This window comes from Dermacentor andersoni, chromosome 1 (genome assembly GCF_023375885.2).
Source record: "Dermacentor andersoni chromosome 1, qqDerAnde1_hic_scaffold, whole genome shotgun sequence".
In the NCBI taxonomy this organism is placed as follows: domain Eukaryota; kingdom Metazoa; phylum Arthropoda; class Arachnida; order Ixodida; family Ixodidae; genus Dermacentor; species Dermacentor andersoni.
The window spans coordinates 60,016,936-60,044,040 of record NC_092814.1 but is presented as its reverse complement, the minus strand read 5'-3'; the positions used below and the strand labels follow the sequence as shown (position 1 = coordinate 60,044,040).

The 27,105-nt window shown below is 42.8% G+C and overlaps 1 protein-coding gene across 7 annotated transcripts in view; it reads right to left on the bottom strand.

The window, feature by feature from the left end:
* The window catches only part of LOC126545641 (spermatogenesis-associated serine-rich protein 2-like), a 50,367-nt gene that overhangs the window by 2,652 nt on the left and 20,610 nt on the right, over window positions 1–27,105 (bottom strand). For all 7 annotated transcript variants that reach the window (XM_055061534.1, XM_055061535.2, XM_055061536.2 and 4 more), the window contains 6 exons: window positions 24,881–24,939; window positions 18,479–18,588; window positions 15,877–15,957; window positions 13,275–13,296; window positions 13,065–13,190; window positions 7,944–7,993 (listed from right to left, as the gene is read on the bottom strand). In XM_055061534.1, coding sequence (XP_054917509.1) covers window positions 7,944–7,993; window positions 13,065–13,190; window positions 13,275–13,296; window positions 15,877–15,957; window positions 18,479–18,588; window positions 24,881–24,939 — 448 coding nt within the window. The remainder of the gene's footprint in view (window positions 1–7,943; window positions 7,994–13,064; window positions 13,191–13,274; window positions 13,297–15,876; window positions 15,958–18,478; window positions 18,589–24,880; window positions 24,940–27,105) is intronic.

Here is a 27,105-nt window from a genome sequence, read left to right as displayed (position 1 = left end):
GGCTGCGCTTGCAGTCTCGAAATGACATGATCGGAACTAGGTGCAGTTTTGAAAAAACTACATGACACTGTATGTATTTCATTCTTTAAAAGGACGTTTTTAACGGAAGTTTGCAGCTAGGTGCGGGAATGCAGCAGGAAGAAAAATGACACTGAAAATCTAGTTTTCGGACCAAAGTGCTGCCGAATTGTAACTACTGATGCCATCTTCAATGCGGCTAATTTTTGAGCGTTTTTAAGGGCGATTGTATAACGAACTACTGATATAACAACCACTTTTCATAGAACTGTTGAGTTCGTTAGAAATGTGTTCGACTGTATATGCACAAGTAAAAATCAATGGGCACATATATCTATGTGCCATAAGTGCTGTCTGTGCCATGTGCTGAACAAAGTTTTCAGAAGCATAACTCCAGGATCCGTTACCTGTAATAAACAAAGATGGCTACGATATCCATCCAGGTTCATGGCAGCTCTTTCGCTTGGTGCTGTGCTAAAGTTTCTAGTCTGTGGCGTAGAGTTGAGGTGTTTCGTTGAAGCCGAAAGGAGTCCTTGCTGCCGATTACCTTAGTCTGATCGGTCTAGCGTATTTTAGCGATGAAACCGCGGCAATCATTGCGCTGCGCATGCAAACATCCGGCCTGTCTAGCGCACCGCATCAGTCTTTTTTTAAAGACAAGGAGCCTTTCAAGCGAGCCGGAGGTGAAAGAAGGGAAGTATTTGCCTATGAAAGGTGCAAGAACTTGTTCGCGGCGTTGTTCCACAGCTACAGATACGATACTTGACCATTTTTGAGCTTCATAGGCAACTCTGAACTGTGACTCATGATGAACTATATCACATAGCATCACACAACATATAGGCACTAGCGTCTGCCCTGCTTTCACAAGGAAAATACGGATACTGTGCACTGATATAACAAAGCTAAAAACTCTTAAGTTACCTGGTCAGTATGTCTTCGGATAAAAACTGAGCATCCGTTTGCGAGTCGGGGTGCACCCTTCTCTTTATAGTTAGCTGATCCGTGTGATAAGGTAGTCTGCGTCTGACTGGCGCTTGTTCGTGCTCGGTGAACCAACCAATTGGACCGAATCGCGTTTCTTCAAATAAGTTTCCAAAATATGGTGAGGGTTTTTGTTTGAAAAAGGTCGCTTGTATTAGTGTAAATGCACGACTTGGAAACGAATTGAACCAATTATAATCAAATTTGGTTGTGTGCACAGCGTCTGAAAGCAAACTAGCGGCGCTGTGCCCAGGCCAAATGCTCCCAATATGAAACGAGCGCTGTTTGCAGTTGCTTCTAAATTTCTCGCAAGAAAATAAGGTGACCACTCACCACATTGAAAGACAAAACAGCATTTTCTGCTTAGCATGCAATCAAAATGATATGTTGTCTCGCGGCATAACATGTGTCATGATCAACTTCAGACTTTCTGAGCTAGTTATCGTTACTGTTACCGGTGCCCGCAGACAAGTATGTTAGTGAGAATATTCCTGCTGTTTAAGGCATTAGTAACAGTAATGCTGGGGCAGAAAACTAAACTAACCAAACTAAACAAGGCTTAAATGTGCACCACTAATTTATTAAAGCACGTGACTAAACGAAGTACACTCCGAAATTTCAAATGCCAGCAACATATTTAAAATATATAACAAGAAAGCAACGGTCTATTCGCTGGGAATAAAGGAGTCATCTCGAGAGAAGTGTTTTCAAACAAACCACCTCAACGTCAGTCACCTTTTCCCAAAATGTGCAAGTTTCTTATCCATGTTGCTCTCTGTTGAGTCGTCTGCTACTTTGGGGAAACAACGAAACGCTGTCCTTCCACTGCGATGACACACATAATGGTACACAGCAAAATTCTTTCTATATCTGTTTCTTTTTTCTTTTTCAGGCTTTTGTGTGGCTGCATCACGACGATTTGAGAACTATGAGGCAATGTTACAGCGCACACTGCAAAGCGAGAACCTGCAGCTGAGCCTAGATTGGCTGGTTCTCGGTGTGGCTGCTAGGTGGCGAGCATTTAGGTGGAGTTACGAATAGGCTGATGCATGAGCTACTGGCATGTTTTTAGGTACCTGGAAGAGCAAGCGCTTTGCCACAGAGAATGTGCATGTGTTACTATAATTACCAGTGCCACACAAAAGGCAATCCCCTTAAATTATCACGTTTTATCATACATCCCACGGATCCTGAAAAAAAAAGTGAACTTCCTGTTGTGTATATTGTTGATGCTATTAACGACATCAATTCAGTGCTTTGATGATACACATTAACAAGAAATATTGCCCTTCTCAAGTTGAAAACAGCAATGGGAGGCAGCAAACGTTGGGCGCAGTGACATTACCATGCAATGGATTCTGTACAAAAGCACATTTTGTTTGTTTGCATGATGATGGCTGATAGTTCTAGACGATGTTTATCTTGTATATTGATTAAGATGACTTTGTGTAATGGGACACAAGGTAGGTTCACGTTGATACAATGCAAATGTTTCTCCAAAGACCGGTTATTGTTGCTTTTGCGCCATGAAACTGTGCAAATCTGCAGTAAACATTCGTTTTTGAAGAGCAATAAAACTTGCTGTATCATCTACAGACGTGACATTCTTACGAAATCACCATATGCTGGCTTAAAGGAACCATGCACATAGTAAAAACAATGCGTTATTGTGCCATATTTTCTAAGCACAGTTTGTAAGTGCTGTCACTTCTGAAAATTGCAATACCAGAAATCGTGGTCGCAGGAATTGAGACAAGCACCACTCTTATGCAAGGAGATCTGGCCGGCTGAACATTTTTTGCCAGCTAGAGTCCGCTCCTCTAGCGTGGCAGATGGGCAGGGCGATTGCAGTGACCTCATGCTGCTTGCAAACAGGGGGAGGTCTATAGAGAGGGCTCAAGACAAATTTGACATGGTGTTCTTTAGTTGCAACAAAATGCCAGTGCCCATGTGCCTTGCATTTTCACCCCAATTTAAATGCAAGCTGCTATTATTGCGAATAAACCTTGCAGTCTAGAGCTCACTTTAACAAAAGAAGCCCCTTAACTTTCATATCAAATAATCACATAATATACCCATAATTCAAAACTATTTTTTTTCTTTCTATAGGGCAGCAAGACATTGCCATCATATTATGCTGCTGACCAGAATACTAGATGTTTTGCTTAGCAACGGCACTTGCAATACAATGTACTTTCAAAAGGCTGTGCCTGTGAACAACTTTTGTATTTCCATGTACCAACATTGACACAGCAATGCTGTCATGCAACATGCTTTCTTCAGCAACAGCAAGCACGATGTAATGACAGCTTCAAGGCAGTATGCCACAAAATTGAGGTTTTCGCCAAACACCATGCCAACCTTTCTACTTGTCAGCTACGCACCATGCCTTCATGAAAGGAAACACACAAGCGCGCAAGTCTGTGCTTCATGTCGGCGCTGCCTGCAGGTGGCTGGGAAAGGCTCTAACCTACTAGAGGCATCTTCCGACAGCCGGAAGAACTATGAATTCCAAGCCACGGCCAAGGTAGAGTACAGAACAGCTCAAAATGGTACCAGTAGTTGCCTCTAGCACAAGTAAAACTTGTCCCAGCTACCCAGAAGCGGCACCGTAAGCGGCTGCTGCAGATCACAGGACATGCACTCCCATGTCTCAATTCAAAAAGGTGGTGTGTGTACATTGTTTGCTGCACCAAATGCTAGTTTTTTAGCATCAAGACGACTATGTTTAGTGTTATCCTGTTCCCAGCTGTCTTGAGCTCAGACTTACACTTATGATGCCAGGGAAAATATGGGGAAGGCGGGAGATGAAAATTCAAGACGATGAGCAAAATGAGAACAAAGTGAAAGCCAGAACCATCGTTTCCACAAGTGGAGTTGTCTTTTTCGAGGCGACATATGCTTTCCTCGGCACAGCATATATAGGCATGGTTCTTTTAAAGGGGAAAGAGGGATAATGCGGGTGAGCGAGGCAACGAATGAGAGTGTGTTAGCAGCGAGGATGTAGAATTAAAAAGAGAGGTGTGCTATTCAACGTCGGTGGAAGAATGTGAGGTAGTGTCGTGTGTCAGCCGGTTGAAGTCTCACTGTAGGTTCCTTTTTTGGTGGAAGGGGCCTAGATGACGAGATGGGAAGGAAAGGATTATGTGCTCTGTTGGAGGTCAGTTGCCAGTGGAGGTCAGATGCCAGTGCCATAGCTGCCTACTCTCCCGATTTGTCTGGGAGACTCGTGAATTCCGAACAATCCTCCAGAATGTACAGATATAGCCATAAATCTCCCCCAAAACTGCCCCAACCCCGCCATAAAATCATGCAGCCCAGTTGTATCGTCATTGCAATTATGCACTATGTAGTAATAGCTGCAGCTAGATTTAAATCCAAGCCATTTGTGTGTAGGCACTGCAGGCCAAACTCGATTCGCTTGATCGAGACATGCATTGAGGAGTGTGCATGAGGCAGAGGTCTAATATGCACTGCATAATGGACTCACAGGAAGCTTTAGCTCCGGGGCAACTGTGACACCACCTATTCAAATACATGTAAAATGCAGAAATGCTTTTATGATGCAACCTCCGGACCTATTTGAGTGACACTTGTTGCATTTAAGAGAGAAAGTTAAACTTTAGTGACTTTAGGATGCAGAATTTTGATTCAGGCCATGAATTTTTGCAAATTTCGAAAAATTGGCAAGGTTAAAAAAAAGAAAGAAGCACAAGGCTTACAAATCTAACTGTACCAAAAACAGATATTGCAACTCTGTAAACTGCATCCATTAGAGCATCTTAAGTGGAATAATTTGATTTAACAATTTATATGCTGTGTGAATTCATTGCAACGTTTACGAGGGTTTTGCACAAGTCCTACTCGCATATTAGTGGTTTATTTGAGAGAGATGCATAATACGTCAATTTTGTCCACTTTAGATGTATTATTAGATGCAGTTTACAGAATTGTGACAGTTCTGATTTACACAGTCATGAACTTCATGTTTGTTTAACGAAAATGTGAAATTTTCAACAATTTTTATAAAAAGGTTAATGGCTTAAATCAAAATTTTACATGCAACAGCCACTAGATTTAAACATTTTCTTTTAAATGCAACAAGCCTCATCAAATTTGGTGCATTGATTGCTGAGAAAGAAAGATTTCTCCGTTACCATTTATTTATATTTACCCCAGAGTTAAAGCTTCCTTTTTAAGTCAGCTTTGCCGTCATACAGCTACATTATGTGGTGAAACATATTTCTTTAATGACGACACATATAAATACCTAAAAAAAATTTTTGTTATCACAATGGCCAAAACACATAGAGAATAAACATAATCATTGAAAAGAAAAAAATATTTTGCCGAAACTTTTTAAGCATAGGGGGAAACAACAAACGGAAAACGAAATGGGCTTCACCCCAAGGCACCTGTGGCTTTGTTTGGAATTTGTACTGACAGCTCTCATCATATGTGAACCATAAGTATACATTTATATTGCTTTACATCATGTGCATGACACCACTGCACCCAGAGATCTTGCATCAGTCTGTCTCCTCTGACCATGCTTTCAAGTCCTGTGTTCCTGCTCTACATCAACAAAGGACACTTGCTGCCTGTCATTCAGTGTTGGCCAAAGACATTTAGAAAGAAACTTCATGCTCAATACTGGAAATCAGCATGAAAAAATTTTGTCTAGTATGTTGCCTGTAGGCAACACTCGTCAATAAAGGGCTAAAAGAAGCATATTTAAGCTGACTTAGGAGAACCGGCCATAATGAAACGCATATTAGACCTTTGCCCCATGTGCATTATTCACTGCATGTCTCGACCTGAAGTGAACTCAGGCCGACATTGCCCTAAACACAAATGGCTTGGATTTCAATCTGGCTTGGGCTAGCTAATTAGCATATAATGGCAATTACAATGTGGCTGTGCTGCATGATGCGGACGCCTTGTGTGTGTTCTTTTTCACGGTGGGGTTGGGGCAGTTTTTCAAGATATTTATGGCCATGCGCGTACAATCGAAAGGATTGGTTGGAATTCGGGAGTCTCCTGGTCAAATCGGGAGAGTTGGTAGGCATGCATGCGACTGCCACCACCTCTTTCGGTGACAAGAATAGTCTCCTTTTTCATGTCTGAAGCCATGCTGCGCTTGCCATGCATATTTATCAGATCAAATAAAAGATGCTGTAATTAATTATTCATGCCAGTTTCGAGGAATTGAGACTTTATATCATAATTACAGAGCCAACAGCTACTTAAATAGTCAGTACTACTTGGACCACACTTCAGTTAGGGAGCAAAATAAGCTGCTGCACATGAGTTTTTATATATAAGGTTATCAAGTGAAGAAGTACAGATAAAAAAGAAGGAAGGAAGGATGGAACAGTATTGCCATATCTTATGTCTTACTCCACATAAATAAGAAGTGCTAGAATGGATGGAAATTGCAGAAGTCTGATGAATGTCATGAAAGATGCCAAGGGAAATTGTTTCTTCCATTGTGCGTGCCTTGATTTATAATAATTCATTGTTTTATCTAATTTTTGGTGACAAATGCCAGATGTAAACAATTTTCAGTAAAGTCTTTTTCAGCAGGAAGCTCCAGAAAATTCAGTTGGCACCTTACTGAAGCATTTGACATCAGTGCAAAGAGACTTATGTGTCATACACTAGTGTAGATGAACATCATACTCAGCTGCTAGAGGCAATGACAAAACTTAAGCCCGTTTCGAAAACTGAAAAGGAATACACAAGTAGACTGGGAAAAAGCTGCACATGGTGCACTTTGGTAATCAAATAATTCCAATGAAAGTGAACAATCACGCCACTTTTCTCCAGAGCTCTTTAAGGGCGCCTCACCAGGTCTGGCCATTTTGAGCTGACAAGCGCAGAGCATACAATGTGTGATAACGATCGTGTCTGCAAAGTATTATATCTTTACGCACAGTGGAAAGGTCTGAAAATTCAAACCGAATGCCATTTTCTTTTCTCCTCGCAGACACCGCACTCCAAGCTGGAGAATGACATACACGTGCTGGTGCGCCTGCGTACATGTGTTTGTGCTGTGACCTCGCTCGTGGAGACATGTGACTTCCGAGAATTATTCAAGGCAACATCTATTATTCGTGTGATCTGTTGCTTCAGTTGACGAATTGAAGTTTGGAGAAATAATAAAACACACAAACGGAATGTCTGCGTGTTTTTTTGTTTTACTTCGCACCAAAGCAAGAGAGATGTACTTCCGCTTCGTCTGCTTGTTCCCACAGTCGTGCAGTCATGTGCGCAGGTACCGAAACTATGCCATGTTTTACCGTGTTACAGCGTGTGATCATGCTCTGCGATCCACTTGTTCTGCCTCACTATTCATGTAGCACTGAATTATACCACTAGTCATGTGTCCTCGCGCACATGACTAGCGGCCAGCTTACCGCATACATCTAAAGATTGGAAGTGCCTTCACGAACTATTATGACAATTCGAGATCATAACAAATTTGTTATGTTAGCATTAGCTGATAGCTTGTAACACTTGTTTCACTTAATTAAGGGAAAGTGAGACATCCACCCAATCGTAGCAATTGCTACAAAGGAAACCCCATGCGGGTTCCTCGAAAGAAAAGCCTCGCAGTTGAAGAAAAATTCGCCCTAATCCAGAACTCGAACCCGGGACCACCGCGTTTCCGGGGCAGCCGCTCCACCATCTGAGCTAACAGGGTGGCTAGCAGATGGCAGGGTGCAATTTTAGTGCAATTTATTTTGTCTGCTGTATTTACATGTACCTAACATTCTAAAATTAGGAAAAATATTATGGATTCTTCTTAAAGCTTATTCTTTGTACTGTATAACTCACCAACACTCCCCTCTGTAATGTCTGTTGACCCCGAGAATATATCAATTAAAAAAAGAAATGTGTGATACACAAAAAGAAGTAAAAACTAAAATCCAAGATACCTCGAACTTTCTTCCTCTGTACTCCTCTTCTTTCATTGTATCGTAAGAATCTGAAAAAAAGAAGAAAAAGAAGAACCAGGTAAAGTAAACAGCACCATGGGCGCGATCGGAGATATTTTGTTCGATACGCGTTCTGTTCAGTTGCTGCAACGTCACAAAGTTGCAGTATGCAAAATTTGTGACAGCGGGGCGGAGAGAGCAGCCAATCAGGAAGCAGTGACCTCCTCGGAAGTTTACCTCCGTCGTTTGTCGTCTGCTTGCAAACAGTATACTACAAAGCCAAATGTTTCTCATCTTCCAATTGAATGAAATCTTTATCTAAAAAAAATTATTTTTTCTTCTCAAGCCCAAACACGTTTTCAAATAGTAGTACGTGTGACTACTGCAATTTATAACTATTAGGTTCTTTGCGTCGTCCCTAGGTGGTGTCGCGCACAGCGAAAAAAAAAAAAAAAAAAGAAACGACGGGAAGAGTGGCGCACTTTTCAAGAGGCAGCGACAACATTCATGTGGCTCGCTGGCACCGATGATGTTGTCGATTTCTCTGTACAACCAACGAATTATTTGTTTCGAGAAACAAAAACGATGCCGGAATTCACTTTCTGCCATTTCTTCAAACGCGTTTCGCACTGCCACCCGCTCTCCTCCTTCCTCTAGAAACTCCAGCGCAACAACTTAAGTTCCCAGCGGAAGCGCCATTTTCTCGAATTAAACTATGGATTGGATTCAAACGTGCCATTCCGCAGCCGAAAAGGCCGCCTGTTGGATCCAATCCAATCCACCAGACGCGCCATGCGAAGCCGTATGATCGCTCCAAACTTCCCAGCTCCCGTCGGGTTCGGCGCCTAGCAGACGAAATGCTCGGTGGGAGGATGATTGACAGGAGCGTGTCGTCATTTCGACGTCACCAAAAACGTGGCCGCGCCCCGCGGCTGGCGACGTCAGCACGGAGTAGGCCAATCGCGCGCGCCGGTAACCGAACGAACGCGCCGAACAACCATCTCCGATCGCACCCCATGTCTCGCCAACACACCCTTTCGTTAGGGAAGCCAGTCAGGCTACGAGGAAAACATGGAAATTACTATGGTAACAAACACAAGCGCCTGTGTACATCCTGATGAGTGGGCAGTCAAGGTTAATCTTTGAAATACGTACAACATATGGAATGTCTGCTAGAGTCTTTAACCCTGAGTTTCCAACAAACCTTGACTCTGATTATTGCTGTTTTGTTTCTACAAATTAAATTGGCTTCTCTATTGAGCAGTTTTTATAATACTTCTAGGTCATGCAGGCATACATGGAACCACTTAAATGCATTGACAATGACCAACAATGACACCACCCTCCATTAACTATAGAACTAAAGAAAATGTCCATAAGTGTCGGCTGAAGAAAACGAAGTACAAGTGGAAAAAAAAAATTATATATATACCACAGGTGGGATCCCCACCTGCAGCAAGTTGTTTTTTCATCCACTTTGATTTCCATTAAATTATTTTTTTTTATTTCATTTATTAAACAAGTAATTTCCCCTATGTTGTCCTTGGTGTCAGTGTTTGTTGGCTTCTTATGATATGACAAATAAAAATCTGGCCCCTTGGTTAAAACCCCATTTCTTCTCGTTTATTAAATAATGAGGGTCTCGAATCTGGCAACATTGATGCCTTCAGGTAGCATAAGTGGGTTTATTGCCTTCACCAAAAAAAGATCACATTCTCGTGACGCCTGTGGCAGAAAAAACGTTCCACGTCCACCACAAAGGTCTGTGAGCGGTGGCGCTGGCTAACACTCCCAGGGTTCTGCTAGGAAGCATAAATACCCAAGAAAGTAGACATTGAAACGGCGCCGCGGTAGCTCAATTAGTAGAGCATCGTATGCGAAATGCGAAGGTTGTGGGATCGTTCCCCACTTGCGGCAAGTTGTTTCTTCATCCACTTTCATTTCCATTAATTTATCGTTTCTTTATTTCATTTATTAAGCACAAGTAATTTCCTCTATGTTGTCCTTGGTGTCAGTGTTTGTTGGCTTCTTATGATATGACAAATAAAAATCGGGCCCCTCGGTTAAAGCCCCCTTTCTTCTCGTTTTTATATATTATATATATAAATATATATATATATATATATATATATATATATATATATATATATATATGTGCCAACTGTTTATTCGGACCTCACGGGGACTGCGGATATGTCCGCATAAACAGGTGTCCGAAAAAGCAGATTAAGAAAAAAAAAAAAGAAAAATTTTATTTCCACGCACTTAGGTTGCAGTGATCCAACGTGGCATACGGAAAGATCGCGCCAAGTGTCTAATGGCGCCGACAGTGGCGTGCAGACTGCGCTTGGGAATGCCGGCAAGCGGGTGCTGGGAGGCCTAAGATTTGTCGGCTTCCGATGTGCTCCCTACTGACACCGAAAATGTTCTGCCGAGACCTGCGCAGTGGTTGCATTGCGATTCCAGACACCGTCTCATTTAACAGTTTCACAGGTCTGACACTGCTGTACTGACATGCACAGAGCTCGACGACAGCGAGATCATTCGTCAGGTTTCTGCTGCACTGCTGGACGATGACTCCGAGTCGGAAGATGACGCACCATGTGCTACGTTGCCGTCGCATGCGGAGCGTGTACAAGTAGTGACTGTGCTTTCAGCCGCCTATAGTGACCGTACGACCCTCTTTGAGATTCAGGCTTATCTGATTGCACGTAAACGGAACAGCATGCAACGGCGCATTCACGATTTCTTCAAGCCTACTGCCGAGCCCGAATAAGTGCGTGGAAATAAAGGATTTCTATTTTTTTTCTTAACCTGCTTTTTCGGACGCCTGTTTATTCGGACATTTCCGCAGTCCCGTGAGGTCCGAATAAATGGTCGGCGACAGTAAAGGGAAATGAAAGTGGATGAAAAAACTGGCCGCTGTTGTGCCGTAACACATGCCTGTCATCGAGGCGACGGGGGCTGCCATACTATGTGCACCCCGTGCATATCAGCGAGGCGACGGGAGCTCCCACTTCTCAACGACAAATCAAGAATTCAACACGGGAGGCGACTTCAAGAAGCGCCCAGCCATCTCCGCGACGAATCAAGAATTCGACGCGGGCAACGTCATCACCCTGCCTCGCCTGGTTCCTGCCGACGAGAAGTCGCCAAACTGGTTCCTGCCGACGAGGACTCGCCGAAGGGATTTAAGAAAGAACCAGCCCATTGTGAGAGGAGAGAGTCGCTTCCAGCCGGCCAGTCGGTCTGATGCGCTCTTACTGCTACCTGTACACTATCATCCACTATCTGTAAATATTGCATAAAGTTTTTCATTTCTTCTTCGTCTGCGGAAGGAGTCCGTCTTTCGTAGTCCACCCCGAAGTCACAACACCGTGGATGGGATATGAACCCACGTCTTCGCATTACGCTTGTGATGATCTTACCAATTGAGCTATTTCATTGCTGATTTCCATCCACTTTCTGGGATATTTACATTTATCTACTAGAACTAAACCTCAGAGCGTTAGTCTGCGATACCACTCATGGTCTTGGTGGTGGATGTGGAACATCCTTTCTGCCGCAGGCGTCACGTCCATGTGAACTTTTTTTTGGGTGAGGGCAACTGGTCAATAAACCCACATATGCTACCTCAAGGCTGGATTTTAAACCCTCGCTATGTAATGAACCGGAAGAAAGGAAACAGAGGGGCCCTATTTTTATTAGTCATATCATAAGAAGCCAACAAACAATAACACGAAGGACAGCATAGGGGAAATTACATGTATAGTAAGAGCTCGTTAAACCGTACATGCTTAAACAGTATTTTCGTTTTAAATGTAGTAAAGTCAAATCCCCGACTCGGCGGCCATTGAACATAATGTGTTTTGTATCCTCATAAACCGCATCAGCTTACTGCGTATGCATCGGTTAAAACGTAGCGTTTCCACTTTTCGTCGCGCAAACAAGGCGGTGCGTCGTCTCCATCAGGCGGCCCGGCAGAACAACAAGTCTCAGAGATCAGAACAACAGCCTCCAAGCGCCCTGTACGTTTGCGTGTGAAGCCACATCAACATCATTTCGGCGCCGTGCCAGAGAGTGTTGTGGTGTCGTGCAAGCAAGGGCTCGCGTCATGCCGAAGCTCGGATAAAAAAGACTCCGGGTGTTCAGCATAAAAGAAAAATTTGACATCGTCCATGCTATCGAACGTGACAAGAAGTTGGTGCTGGCATGCGACAGGGATCTGCTGTTGATTATGGTGTGTGGCATTTGGAATGCGAAGAAGTTGCTCGGCAGCGCTGCTGCGACTGCGAAGAGATGTTGGCTACAAAGTTCGACTTTTCGCCATCGTTGCCTCTGTTGTTGCCGAAGTGCCGACTAGCGACAGTGATGAGGACGACACGGAAAGCGACAGCATGGGCGATTCAGGCCCGACAGTGGCAGAAGCTGCGCATTGCGTCAGCTTCATGAGTGCAATCGTCGCGATGAGAACAGCACCCGGCAATGAAAAAGGCACCCTGAGACTTCTGCAGCACTACCGCGCGCGTGCACGGAGAATACGTAACGCCAACGAGGGATCTGCCATGTGAGTGTTTGCCGAGAAGAGGGGCTGGCTAAAAAGCTGGCACGCACTTCAGTAAGTTTGAGGCTGCTGTCGTCGTGCTAGGCCACCGCAGCATCAAATGAAAATAAGACTTTTGTCGCGCGAAGTGAATAAATACTGCATGTTTTTTTCCCCTTTCATCGCACTCTCTCCGTGTTCCGTTTTCGACAGGCAAGTGGGTGATCTCATGCTGTTTCGGTTAAACAGTACTACCGTTTAGTACGTACTTTTTTTCAAGCTCCGGCTAACTATGGTTTAACGAGGTTCCACTGTAGTTCATAATTGAATTATCGCACATGTAATGCAAACACGTGGACTCGTATCCCACCTGCAGCCAGTTGTTTTCATCCACTGTTATTTCCATTCATTTATCATTTCTTTAATTCAAATAAGAACTATAAGTAATTTCCCCTATGCTGCCCTTGGTGTCATTGTTGGCTTCCTTAAAAATTCATGATACATGTACATATACAGGATACTTGGTATGGTTGTGACCAAGATTTGTAAGCCCTACAAGAATTTCAAATGCAACTTACAATACTGACTCCTGTAAACTGGACTGGATGTGGCTGATGGGTGGTAACCAGAGTCATGGTAGCTTGAACTGGCCACAGAAGACATTGACAGTCGCCGAGATGTGTACGGATCCCTCACGTGAACCACTGCACAAGGAAGGAGGGAGAACAGTTACAGAGCACCAATGCAAATGGACATTCATTGCCTTATGGAGTAGAAGAGAAACTCACCTTGGCCAAAATCCTTGATTTCCTAAAGAAATTAATGAAAGTGGAACGAAAATGAATATTTTCACGAACTTGATCTTATAACAATGGCATCGCACTGTTCACAGCACTGGACTGAAAATTTCACATGCTCAAGTAGTCTTTCCCGCAATAACAAATCATGCATGACCACATTGCGACCTTTAGTCTACTTGGCACGAAAAGCTCACGATTACCTGCTAAGTTACCAAACCACAATCGCAGCAGTGCACCTTAAAGGGTCCCTTTACCAGGCCCAGTTGAAAGTTTAGATTATGCATGGGAAGTTATAAGGAGCCATCCAGAGTGTTCTACTGAAAGATTTCTTTAAAATAACGGTTTAGTAATAGTGGAGATAGAAGGAAACAAAATGTTGCAAGATGATAGTACAATGACGCAAGCTACCTTCCCTGCATCAGAGGCTTTCCCTCATAGGAGGTGCACAAATCGCACTACCAGTGATGGCTTCCTTGGTGTAATGCAAGGAAACCTCGAAGGCCATCCTTCTGTGTACTGCAAGTGCTGGAAGCAATTGTAAGGGCCGGAAACCAGGTATGTGCAAATATCAAATTTTTGATTTTGAAGCGAATTCTAATAATAACAACCAAGTCTGAATCGAATATTTTTTGGATATGATTACTATTGGCTTTGCAAAAATGCAATATTTTCAACAAACAGAGGTATGCAAAAAAAAGCAAATTTATTGCGCAGCAAACAATGTACACGAAAATTATGCCTTGTGGTCAACAAAATTCTGTACTACAACACTTTTACTTGACAGTATTCCAACTGCAGTTATTTAATGATGTCATGAAGGAAGGATAGCTGCTCAATATGTTCAGAGAGTAGCGACACCCTCCTGCACGCCATAATTCCTTCAGACATGAAAAGAGCCGCGCACAGTGGGCACCATGGTTTCACCACAACGCACACTGATCCTCTTTATGGCCCAAAATTCATACACATATCTTTCAACCTGTGCTTGTGGCAACGAAAAGTTCTGCTGGTTGACGAACTTATCAAGTCTTTCTACAGTACCGACGTGGAAGGAGCATCTTCAGGAGCTTGCACTGTTGAGGACATCTCTAAGTTCCTTGGTATTTAAATTTTACTTGCTTCTACTAAAGCCAGATTTTTAACCAGTTTGCAATTGAATCATCCTAGTGGTACTCAACTACTTTAGACGAAAGGTCTAAAAACATTGCTAAGCTTGTTGCTTGGTCGAATTTGTAATTCACAAATCGTGTTTTTAGGCACTTAGCCAAATTAGTAGCAGACACAGAGGTTTCCACCTGGTGGCTGGTGTTGTTCAGATGCATGAAGAGGCAGCACATGGTGGGTACTTGAGCTGATAGTGTCAGGTAGCCACAAGCCCCAGGTCTACATTTGGTATGCTTCACTGCATGGCAAATATGCTTCACAGCAATACATTCTGTATGCTTCTCCGCATGAGAAGACTGTACTGCTGTGAAGCTAAATATAAAAACACTGTCGACAGAATTTTTAGGCTTTCGAATATTTTGAATCGTAAAAGTGTCTTTCGAATCAAATCAAATACCAACAGATTCGAATCAAATAGAAGTCTCGAATAATTGCACACCAGTACCGGAAACACTTCATGGCTGCCATTTTTTAGACCCCACCTATCGCCTCAACCTGCATGTGCAAGCAACATTTCTCCTTTGCCTGCTCCCATATTGAATCAAGGGTCCAAATTGGCATTAATATCACGACCACGACTCCTTTTTTTTTTTCCTTTCATTTTTTCTTGCTGCATGGCACATTTCTGGTGGCGAGTTTGTGTGCTCTGCATTTCACGGGAAACAAGTTCCTTGTGTTGCTGATAGCTATTTGCACGCTACAGACGGTATGCGTGTGACATCTCTACTGGCAGGTAGAGCAGCTCCTCAGAAAGAAGGATTCATAGGCTTTCATTTGAATTTGCACCTGTTTTTGTAGCATACAATGATGCAACACTTCGCTGAAATGATTGTTACTGCTGGTCTACACATCGTGCTTGTCTCTTTGCAATGCCCAAACCTGGTGAGGGGTCCTTTAAGAGCAGGTAAGAGCCCATACAAATTTCACAATCCGTGCACAAGATTGAAACATTACCTAATTTCAGCATTCCAATGCCACTGACAGAAACCTTTCTTAAGTGAACAGTTGCTTGTAAGGATGCTGCAATACTGGCTACTAACTCCAACCTTAATGTGAACCTTAATAAATTGGTAAAAAGCAAGTGCTGTGACTGCTGTATGATAATCAAAAGCAAAAATTATTGCCATTTATGCTCTGTTTTGAGTGCAGGACATTGCTTGGTCAAATTGATTTTACATAGAGTATGAAGTTTTGTAGTCATTGTACAGTGCTGTCCCACTGTTAAGGCAACACACAAGTGTAGAGCACGTGCAGATTTTACCCTCTGGGAAGTGTTCACTGTAACAGTGGACTGCGTTGTACATACCACTCCCCACAACCAAGCTCAACATATAATTTCACTTAAGTGCATGCAGTAGGCAACCAGGTATGACAGGCACTGAGCTATACAGGCTGAGATAGAAGAGTTCCTGGAATACTTTCTCACCTTTTCAATCTTCTCCTTTGTGCAGACAAACCTTGCAGTTTTACCCAGCTCTTCATCATATTTACGTTCAACTACAAAATGCTGAAAGAAAATTTTCTCATGAACAACTTGAATGCTACAATACAGTACCACTTCACGCAAGAAACTTGCTAGAATGTGGGAAAAGTAATGCGAATCAATGAGAGCAGATTTGTGATGCATCAGCATACTGCTCAGATGACAGGATATATGTATGAACAGCATATTCAACTCCACAATGATAACACTCAGAAAATACAAAATCAACAAGTTTATTTTCTATGTAAAAAAGTGAAGAATAAACCACACTGTTCGAGCCTGCCAAAAAAACTGCATGATCCAGAAATTTTAGCTAGACTTTGAGTGCACTACAATGCATACACTATATTAGTATTTAAAAAATACTACAAAATGCTGCTGGAAAAATGTAAATAAAGAGACAGGAAAGATAGCAGCAATGATGCAAAATATGCTGGAAGTAGACACTGCAGTAAAAAAGAACCACATAAATAAAAAGAGCACCACTTTTTCTTAAACAACAATTGCAAGTATGCATGACCATGTGTGTTGGCCATTACATCTGGAAAAGTCCAAGATTCAGGAAACAGAACAAGAAGCACTCTCCTCGTGCTCATTTAAGAGTCACTAGGTGATTTCTGAGCCATAAATGAGTACATATCTTGCTACATGAAATGAGACTGACAGCATAAGTATTAGGAGTAATGTTTAACCCCTGCCTGACCCCCTCTACCATCTCATGTGCACCAATAGTTACCCAAACGAGCTGCTCAGTGCCAGCAACTGCAGGCACATGAAAAATACAGCGGTACAGCAACAATAGTAGAATTCACCTTTGCAAGTTCTTTTATGCAACTTATAGAAGATGCATTTAACGTGTACGTGATTTTTTCTTTTATAATATGGGGTTTTACATGCCAAAACCACTTTCTGATTACAAGGCACGCCGTCGTGGAGGACTCCGGAAATTTGGACCACCTGAGGGTCTTTAACATGCACCTAAATCTAAGAACACGCGTGTTTTCGCATTTCGCCCCCATCGAAATGCGGCCGCCGCGGCAGGGATTCGATCCCGTGATCTCGTGCTCAGCAGCCCAACACCATAACCACTGAGCAACCACGGTGGGTTACATTATTTTTAATAGGGGTACATCAAAGACAGCTGTTATGAATGGTAGAATACTCCAAGCATCTTACGCAAAGCAGCACGCTTTGTGCATTGTCCAGACGCTTGCTCACTTCAGTATAAGTGCACCTTTTAACTGGGTTTTCAATGAATAATGAAGGCTGCTTGTCGGCAACAAAGAAACAAATATATGTTTCAACTTTTGCACCTGGACTACACTGCTTATAAATTTGTTAGTTATTAGATACTTTCAATGTTGAAAACGATGTTGCCGATTTGGGCTGCTTCTTGCGCTTCAGGTTTTCCTGCACGGTTTAATACAAGTGCCAGCTGTAACAATCTTAAGCACAATGGAAATAATCTGAGCACCAGACTATTTAATCCAAGTGCCAGCATATTTAAAATCTGAGCACCAGCACAAATAGGCCACACCGCAGTGAATTTAATCGAAGCGCCAACATTTATTGCAGGCAAGAAAAACAACAAGATTGTGAGTCAAAACAGCAGAAATGCCGAAAAACAGTTACCGGAAGACAACAGCTCTACTTTTTGTCGTTGCTGCTAACATTTATCATCATGTAGGGCCGCTCGGGCCCCACCAGATCAGCATGTCGAGTTTCATATTGCAATGATTAGTGCAACACTTTGCATTACTTAAGTGTTAACTACAGCTCAGTTTGCCAAATATTTTTGTCACTTCAAATTGCAACTTTTCCTGATTAGTACATCTTTCCTTGTGTTCCTTTTCTTTTTTTTTCTTTTTCAACATGAGCTAGATTCTACTGCATGAAGAACGCAATGTTTGCTTTCCCCTTCCCCGCCAACTGCCTAAAACAATACCCTGCCTGCTGTTTCTTTTCTTTTTCTTCCAAGGTTGGTGCCCGACAAAGGTGCCTGTGAGCGACAAAGCAGCGGTGACAGGATGGGCGGGATGTGTTTACCGCTGCTTCCAAATTTCCCAGAAAATCTGGAGGAGGCACATATAGGCGCAAGCTTTCATTGAGGAGCAATTCATGGCCATGAACAATAGTCAAATGGCTGGCATCTATGGGTCGTCATGTAGGTGGTAAAGTCATCACTGACGTGGCACAAGGCGAAAAAATAAAGCAGGGGGGGGGGGGGGGGGGGCTCGAAAGCTGAAGGAGAGATCAAGCAATCCATTTACGTGAGATTGTATGCTCTATGCTGCATGCAACAGAATAATATTTGGCTCGAATATTCACGGCAGCATTACGCAGATATTGGGAACATTTTATTACCAGATGCAAGAAGTATTTAAGTGATTCTAAATATGTGCACTCATGGCCACATTTAAAATACAATTACACGATCCTATGTAGCAATTTCACAAAAGAAACTTGTCTTGCAATCATATGGTATGCCTCTAAATAGTGTGCAACTAGTTGTGCGCAGATAAGACATATATTCCCGTGTGCATACCTTAATATCATCTCGTAACTCAGTCAAGCTCTGTTCAGAGAGAGTGGAGGCTGTTTCACTGCGTGACTTCAGCTCAGCAGCTAATTTCTGGCGTTGCTGCAGCATTGAACCTGTAAAAGGTGAAGAGATATGATCACTATAATTATCGTATAAATCAGAATATGAGTTGACCCCATCTGCAATGCAGTTAACTACAAAATATACTTTATTCAGTCAATTTGCCCATTCATCATCAGAGCCAAAGATAGCAAAGTGACTGGTCTGAGCTATCAGGACTCTCGCCTGGGGACAGCCACTAGTCACTTTTGACAACCTGCAGCACATCATTGCCAGTGATGTCAAAAGCACTTATTATGCAGCACTTCTTAAAAGCTTGTGCCACATCCTTCGAGCAGTGAGTGACATGCACTGAACACCCAAGATGCAGGCGTGGTTATCACAGAAGCCAACCCAGCCGTACTGCCAGCCATGCTCGGGCTTGGAGAAAAATCAGTCTACAGATAGCATACACTGCTGCGAATATCTCAGCCCAATTTTGCAGTTTTGTGCGGCACATGGAGCTTGCAAGCAGAACATGATGCCACCCTTTTCTCAAAGACTCTCTTTTCAACAGTTGCCGGCCCCTCACTCTTTTCAAGCTGCTACCATTTCATCATATAGCAGATTCTCATAAGCAGCTGCTACTGGCCAATAACTGACATCAAGTAAGTGTGTTTGGATCAGTGCACTTCTTCCTACTGTTACGGTGTATTTATTGGCGCACTTTAATAAATAGGCTGAGGCAAGCAATAATCTGTATTTTAAATTTCGATAGGAATTACATACTTCTAGATGTACGATTATCATACCATTGCCGACTATTGTCTGCTAACGCTCGGTCGTGCAGGCCCATGTAGCAATGAAACTTTGGCCACACTGCTTATCAGTGTCACAGCTGTCAAGTCTCGCTAATTTCTATTAGTTTCGAACACTCAACTAACCTCTAACCATGCCATACTTAAGGTCAGGCTAGATGTACGCTTGTCAGCGCATGCTGACTCCTGGCTGGTTATGGCTGGACACTTTGGTTGACATCACTTTGTAGTGAGCTATTGACAGTGCTTCACAATGCACAAGTTGGATGTAGCTACTATCTGTCGGTCAAGCTGGTGTAGGACTAAGCCAGTCCGCAGCACGTAACATGGCTAGATTGAAGGATATGAGCGCAAACGTGCAGTCCAGCCCTGTCGTGCACAAAGCAAATGCTGTGCATACGCACTACAATTGCATGTAGCTGCGGTTTGCTACATAGTGTAGATACCACAGCTGCCGTGAGGTGCCGCGACAAGCTCACTTGCTAAGTGAACTACGACTCGCTGAGGACAACCGTACTGGATGTGTTGTGGGCACCAAATTTGGAAACAGTGCCGTCTATGTGAACATCCAAAATCAAGTTTGAACTGCACATCCCAGTGACATTCAGTAGGCGGAGTGTTGTGGGCACGCCCCGCTCTGCCGTAGCCCTTGCAGTGCAAGGCATTGAAGAAGGAGCGGGAGCACCCCGAAGGGGATCACAAGCAATATTTGATAGCAAATAACTCTGCTTTTGCTGATCACATTCAAGTACTTCTTGCTGCAAAGTATTTCTCAAATACAGTCAAACCCGTTTACAACGAACAAGATAGTTTTGCGAAAAGTGGTTGTTATATCAGTAGTTCGTTATATGTGGGCTCACCCTTAAACACACTAAAAAAATAACTGCACTGAAGCTTGCGTAAGCAGTTACAATTCGGCAGCACTTTGATTCGAAAACCAGGTTTTCAGTGTCATTTTTGTTCCCGGTGCGTTCCCGTGCCCATCAGCAAATTTCCGTTACAAACTTCCACCTAAAGTATGAAATGCAGCATCGTATAGCTGTTTAGAAACAGTGCCTGGCTCCGATCACCTGCAATTTCGAAACTACAAGCACAGCTGCCATTTTTTATTCGAGAGCATGTGATATAGTTAACTACCGGCAGTACTGGACTGTATTTCGTAAAAGAGATTGAAGCATTCTAGTTGGCCAGAACGTAAACTTTGGAAACTGCTGCGGCATGCCGCTATTTGGCGAAGGCCTTGGACACTGTGTTTGCCACATTATGACTGCGCATTACCCACATAAGGGTTGTAAAATTATGTTACAGTTGAACCTCGCAGAAACGATATCAGAGGGGAACACAAAAAATTCACTTTTGCGAGAATTTCTTTGTTGCAAAATGAGACAGCACAGATAAGTAATGCATCACAGAAAGAAACATTACAGTCAAAATTCCATCAGCCTACTTTGGCAAGCTTGCGAGTATATAGAACCACATTGCTGACAGTACAAAGTGCGCTGCATGCGTCGATCAGTGGTAGCAATGCTGTGGAGCAGTATTCTCGATCAATTGCTTTTGGAGATACAATCACTTTTGCAAGATCTTGCGTAACACGGCACCGGACACAGAGCGACAGCGTTCCACGCATGCAGCAGCATTTCTCCAGTACATGCTCTCACCCATAGGCGCCGATGCATACAGTGCCGAGCGCAAAGTGATTGTACCTTGTATACTCAAAGGCAGTCCATCGAGATTACAGTCCCTTCACGCAAATCTACATCCGGCGCAGAGTCAATACGCGATGCCCATTGGGTGGCACCAAAACCACTGTTCTTGAAGCAAGGAATGCATATTCCCGGACGATCGCTCAATCACGGCCCGATGCGTGGAACTCCATGCTGCGACCGCCATCTCAAGCGCCATAACCAATACCACGTTGGTTGTATGTAGATTTCCTTGTTTTTACTGCATTTTTCTCGCCAAGGAATTACGCACTGCACTAGGTATGCAAAAACCATCGCCACATGTCGGTAGCAACATGATACCACTTCAAACGGGCAATCAAGAAACAAGATGGCAGCCATGATGTGTTTCCAGTGCGATCGCTTCCAGTGCTTGGTTGTTTTTGTAAACAAAAATGGCAACGCACATGCAAGGGTAATGTAATGGTATTTTACGCAATTTTAGTGCAACCCAATCGCACTTGAGCACATTTTTTGGAGACTGCTAGCCTTGCGCAAGTAGGTATTATGCGGGGCCATGTTCCGGCAAATTTCGTTGATGCAGGATTGTAGTACATCAATGTTTCATTGATGAAAGGTATGAAATTGAATGCGATGAGCATTTGCCAGGGATACGAAAATATTTCGGGTCACGAGAATTTCGTAGTCGCAGGATTTCGTTATCGCGGGTTTCGACTGTGGGTTGCTTCCTGTGGAAAAAAAAAAAAAAAAAAAACATTCGATGTTCGAAAGGCACACCGTTATCAGCAATTGTAACGCGTAAATGAAGCTTTGCTGAACCATGATCTCCTGATAATGGCATAGTAACCACCAATCCTTTGCCACGTTGCATGGAGGCAGTGTGTTGACTTGAGCCGCATGAATATCAACAGGAATGCTTGAGCAACCGTTGTTCCCATGGTGGAAAGACATAGCTAGTCGTTCCAAATAGCTGAAATAGGCGTTATACACGTGGTACTGAACGGACAATTGTGCAAAAATGAGAGTACACTGTCATGGCATCCGATATCGCATCGGTGCTGGTACCAGTGCACAGCCTGCGTCACGCTGTTTATGCTCTACGCTGCCTCCTCCTCCAAGGAGGCGTGCCTAAAAGAGAGCGACCTTCTTCATGCCTTCTTCGCGGCTTTCGAAATCTGCGCATGGTGGTGGCTTGCTCATCACATTTCACATCATCAAAGCGGTCTGAATGGAGTCGGCGCGAGCCACTGTGCAGCAAGTTCGGCAACACTTCCATGCTTTGGTGCTTCGTGTGCACCCTCATTTTACCGTGGCCGGGTTCAAAGGGCTTGTTGTAACAGTAGAGCGGTATAAAAAACATTCGTTATACCTGGAAGAAGTTCAATGGGCAAGGTCGGAAAATTGCAAATGCACTGAAATGTGGTCACTAAAACTGACAGATTGTTATATCTGAGATTGTTACAAGTGGGTTCGACTGTAGTTTAGTCTAATTTTAACTGCATTCCTCGACTTCAATAAAAAAGCACTTCAGGCCCCTTTTAAGTCCTTATGAGGCCAGTCATTCACGTGATATTGCCCCTCGTCAATAGCAACTTCAGGATTTTTGCACTATGACCATAAACTGTAGTGGATGAAGAGATCTCTCTTCAGTGCTGCCATTTTGCCCCAGCAGGTATTTTTTCGCCACAGCCTTATTAAAAAGTGCTAAAAGCTTATCTGTTTTTGCAGATGCGACCTCCTGCGAAAAGACAAGCATTCCCTGCTTCACGAAGCGAAGCATTTATGTGAAACTTCAAAAACCTATGCAATGAATCGACTCTGCCATTACCAGGAGAACTTATGCATGGTGCTTGCAAAGATATTCCACCATGTCTTCAAGTTTAGTATGAACAGCGTAGCCACCACGGAATGAATTTTTCATCGAAAGTGGACAGTTGCACTGTTTTATTTTCTGTTTTTGAAAACACTAAAACGGTGCAGCGCCGCCACGCTCCCTCTTGCTTCCGCATATTCTATCAAACTATTTTCATATAAAGCACTAAAGTCGAGCTGAGACCTTCTAACTTTGCACCCTGAAATAGTAGCAAAGCATGTTTGCAACAGCAATAACAAAGTATGTGACGGTTCTCTGCATTATTTTTTTTGTCCCATAGTGGCCAAACAATGATATAAATTTTGCCAAAGACCGCTTAACTGATGGGGTACTTCTTCACTCAATTTCCTAGAAAAAGAAACTCGTCCTACATTCCTGTTTTTATAGTAGGCCCCACATCCACTACTCATCAGTAAACTGGCAGAATGCAAGCTTAATAATTTTAGCTTTAAATTTGGTAGCCACTACGTCCATGTGCTATGATATGATTTTTGACCAAATTAGTTTTCTTTTTTCACGTGTGTCCAGGTGCATGAGACTTGTATAAAGCTGCATCCACGCTACAGTTGTAATCATCATAACATATCTATAGGGCATTAGGATATAAATTTGGGCATGTTGGTTTTGTTTATCTATGTAATAGCCACAAAAATGACGACACACATACAGACATACACCCACACAAGGTGTGTGTGTTGGTTTACATATGCGTCATATTCGCACCTATTACATAGATATAACTATAGGGCGCTGTCAAAGGTGTTTTCAAAAGTATGAATGTGCATAAATTACAGTTCATTAGAGGGGTTGCACACCAAAGTATGTTACATTATGGAAACTAGATGACAGGTACCAACGAAGCTCATATTCTATAAAGAATGTTGCCTTGCAACTGTTGATACCTGCAGCTGTCAGTCTTGTTAGGACATGTTCTTTTTTAAGAATTGGAAGGAATTCTCGAGACCACCTTTTGGTATTTAGGTATCTTGGCTATTACCTCACCAGCATTGCTGCCATTTAAAACTATTGAGGAACATACTGTCATAAACTTTAGTGTCCTTCCTCATTATGTTCCCTGCAAAGCTGTGGCCCTGTGCTGTCCTTTGTCCATGTGCGGCTCTCGTACAAGGCAATGCAACAAGAATAACCGATAGTACTTTACATGCCAGAGTTGTGTTGGGGCTAGGGGTGTTGCCAATAGCGGAGGGCAACAGACTAAACACTGAATGGCTCAGTTTCTTCAATATGCACCGAAGTCTAAGCACAAGGGTGCTTGCATTCAGACCCATTAAACCACAGCCACAACAGCACTGTCATAGTTGCTGAGCCACTGCAGCATTTCCTACTCTGTTTGCTGGCTTGTACCTTGTCTGTATGTGTATTAACAACTGATCACTGATAATGCATACCAACCACATTTTAGGTCAGATTTGCAAGAATTGCCTGAGCAGTGAGGGCCAGTAACTTGTTTATATTCCTGCAACCTTCAAATAATGTTGAGCATAACCAGAGCTAAATCAGAACACACAGGAGAGCCCACCTAGAAGTACACACAATGGGCCTTTCTGCTGTGTATTTTCAAGGACACTGCTTCTAATACATTGCAATAAAAGTGATGCCCACTGAATTGAGTCTCTGTGCTGGCCATTTTGCTGGGCCACATTAATATACCAGGCATGCTGCTACATTTGAACTAGATCTCATACATTGTTATCACCTCATTAGCCCCCAACCACACAAAAAACTGCCTTTCTTCCAAGGGCACATGCATCCAAAAGTCAGAAGTTTGATGTTTAAGTGTTTTGAGTACTAATTACAAGCAGCAACATCCCAAAGCACACATGTGGAAAGCATACAAGCAGTAAAATGCTTGTTGAATTCACTGTTTTCTGCAAGAAATTTGCAGGAAGTTTCAAACCACGATGGGAAAGCAAGTAAATTTGAAAAATGTCTGTGAAAAAAAAAAAAAAAAGGACTCCAAAGTACTTACGAGCATCAGTTCTCACTTTTTCCATTTCCTCTTCTAACTGAGCTTGACGGTCATTCAAGCTGCACAACATTTGTAACAAGAAACATCAGCATTTGCTATCTAAAGGGCTTAAAAATAGTTCACCTTTATAATATAGCAATATGTATAAGTGTGCCTTACTGGCTCTCATGATAAACACAAGCTAAATTTGTCGTTTGTCCTCATCTGTTTAGCGCCGTAACCTTTTTTTTTTTATGACATAACAATGTGTGTGATTTTTTCCATGAACACAGCTTCTTAGAACATGACCACGACTAGCCGAGATGTTAGTATTATACTAATGAGTTCTCCAGAAAAGGAAAGCCCTTAAGGGTCTATTGAAACCAATAAAAACACACAAGATGAATGTCGACGATAAATAGGGTCTTCTTGCCACTGGCACAAATATGTGAAGGCATAGGTTGCCACTTCTGACACTACTCCACTGGTGAAATTATGACAACTGCTGCATTTGGTTGCATCAGGGCACAGTAGAACATTCTTGCATCCATTTAGCACTGACTGTTATGCACAAAATAATAAGTTCATCACATAGCGAACTATACTGATACATGCATATTGCATGTTTCTTGTGGACGATGCACGCGGGCGCCCCGACAAAGACGACGAACGCGCTCTGGCTCTCGAGCTGTCGGCTGAACTGGCCAGCGCTGCAGTTATCCTTGGTAAATATACTTTGTAAATAGTCTCCAGTTCTTAATCCTTTGTTCGTGTAACATTTTGGTAACACAAAAGAAATGAGAGAAATACTCACACCTATGACAACACATACAAGCAATAATCCGATGTTTTCAATCTGCATTAAATTATTTATTATCAAACCCTAGCTTCAACCAAGAAAGACCCCACTCCTTCGAATAAACCCTCTTCTTAGTAGTTATTACGTTCTTCCTGTCTTAATGCTAGCTTTTCAATAGTGTCACAAAAATATCTGAGGAATGTATCCATCATTCAAAACAAGTGCAATCAGCATCATTTGTACAGCATCTTCATAGCCTCTAACCATGGTAGAGTTCACAGTTTCACAATGCAAAGCACTAAAGAAATGTTATGCCTACGATATTCTTGCCATGTGGTTTGACAAGGTATGTCTCACTTAAGTTTTATATGACATACTGCCGATTGATACCCCTGTCCGACAGGCAAATTTAGCGCCACTTTGAGTGAGTGCACTTTGAGTGAGTGCACGTTAGTGTCATTTGCAGAGTGTCACACGGAAATTTTAGTGACACTCTTAATACAACGCACGCGACAAAGACTGCATTCATCAAACTCACTTCACTGCGTCAAAGTGTTTAGCCTCAAGAGCAGTGCTTCAAACATAAATACAGGAATACTCAATGAAAGGTCGGCACCATGTCTGAAACCCCTTTTCTTTTTTCGAACCTAAAATGTTATAAGCATCTCCGTGCCATTTGCAATGGAAACCACCAATGAAAACTGCCCATGCTTTGCCACTCTCAGCTCTTCATTTCCAAATGCACTGCATGCCGTGCAGGTGTGTGGTGGAATGCTGTCTTGTATTGACTTGTGATAACTGATCATTTTGTTATTTTGGAAATACAGTCGACTATCGTTACTATGAACCCTGATAATCCGGCAAAAAAACTTCAATCTTATCCAATGTCCGTAATATCCGAGACACCTCACTTCATAAACTTTAGTCACGATGTCTAATAGGTTTATTGCAGAGTGAGTGACGAACGTTGAAAGTAAGAAAAAAAAAAAGAAGTGCAGTTTCGCCTGAAAGGTGAAGCATCGATTGCGATAGCAAATTAAGCAAAATACCGCAGCAGTAGCGTGCCTATCTCTCACTTCAACGTGAACTAAACGTAGAAAGCATAGCGCATACGAAGCTACTGGCACTGGGCGCACTTTATCCACATCGCAGATAGCTTTGAAGATGAGGCCAGTGCGGGCACGCCCTTTGTTCACATTGCAGATCGCTTTCAAGATATCACACCTGCACGGGCACGTACTTCATCCAAATCGCAAATCACTTTCAAGATACGGCGCTCGTGCGGGCAAGCACTCGCAAGTCAGTTGTCAGCCCATGTCGACATGGCAAAAGTATGTTTTATACACCCGATTTTGAAAAAAAGATCGCCACTAATTTCGTCCACTGTAGCAGATAGTCCGTTGTAGTGCAGTCCTTTAAAAGCAAACTTCGTTACATTAATAAAATG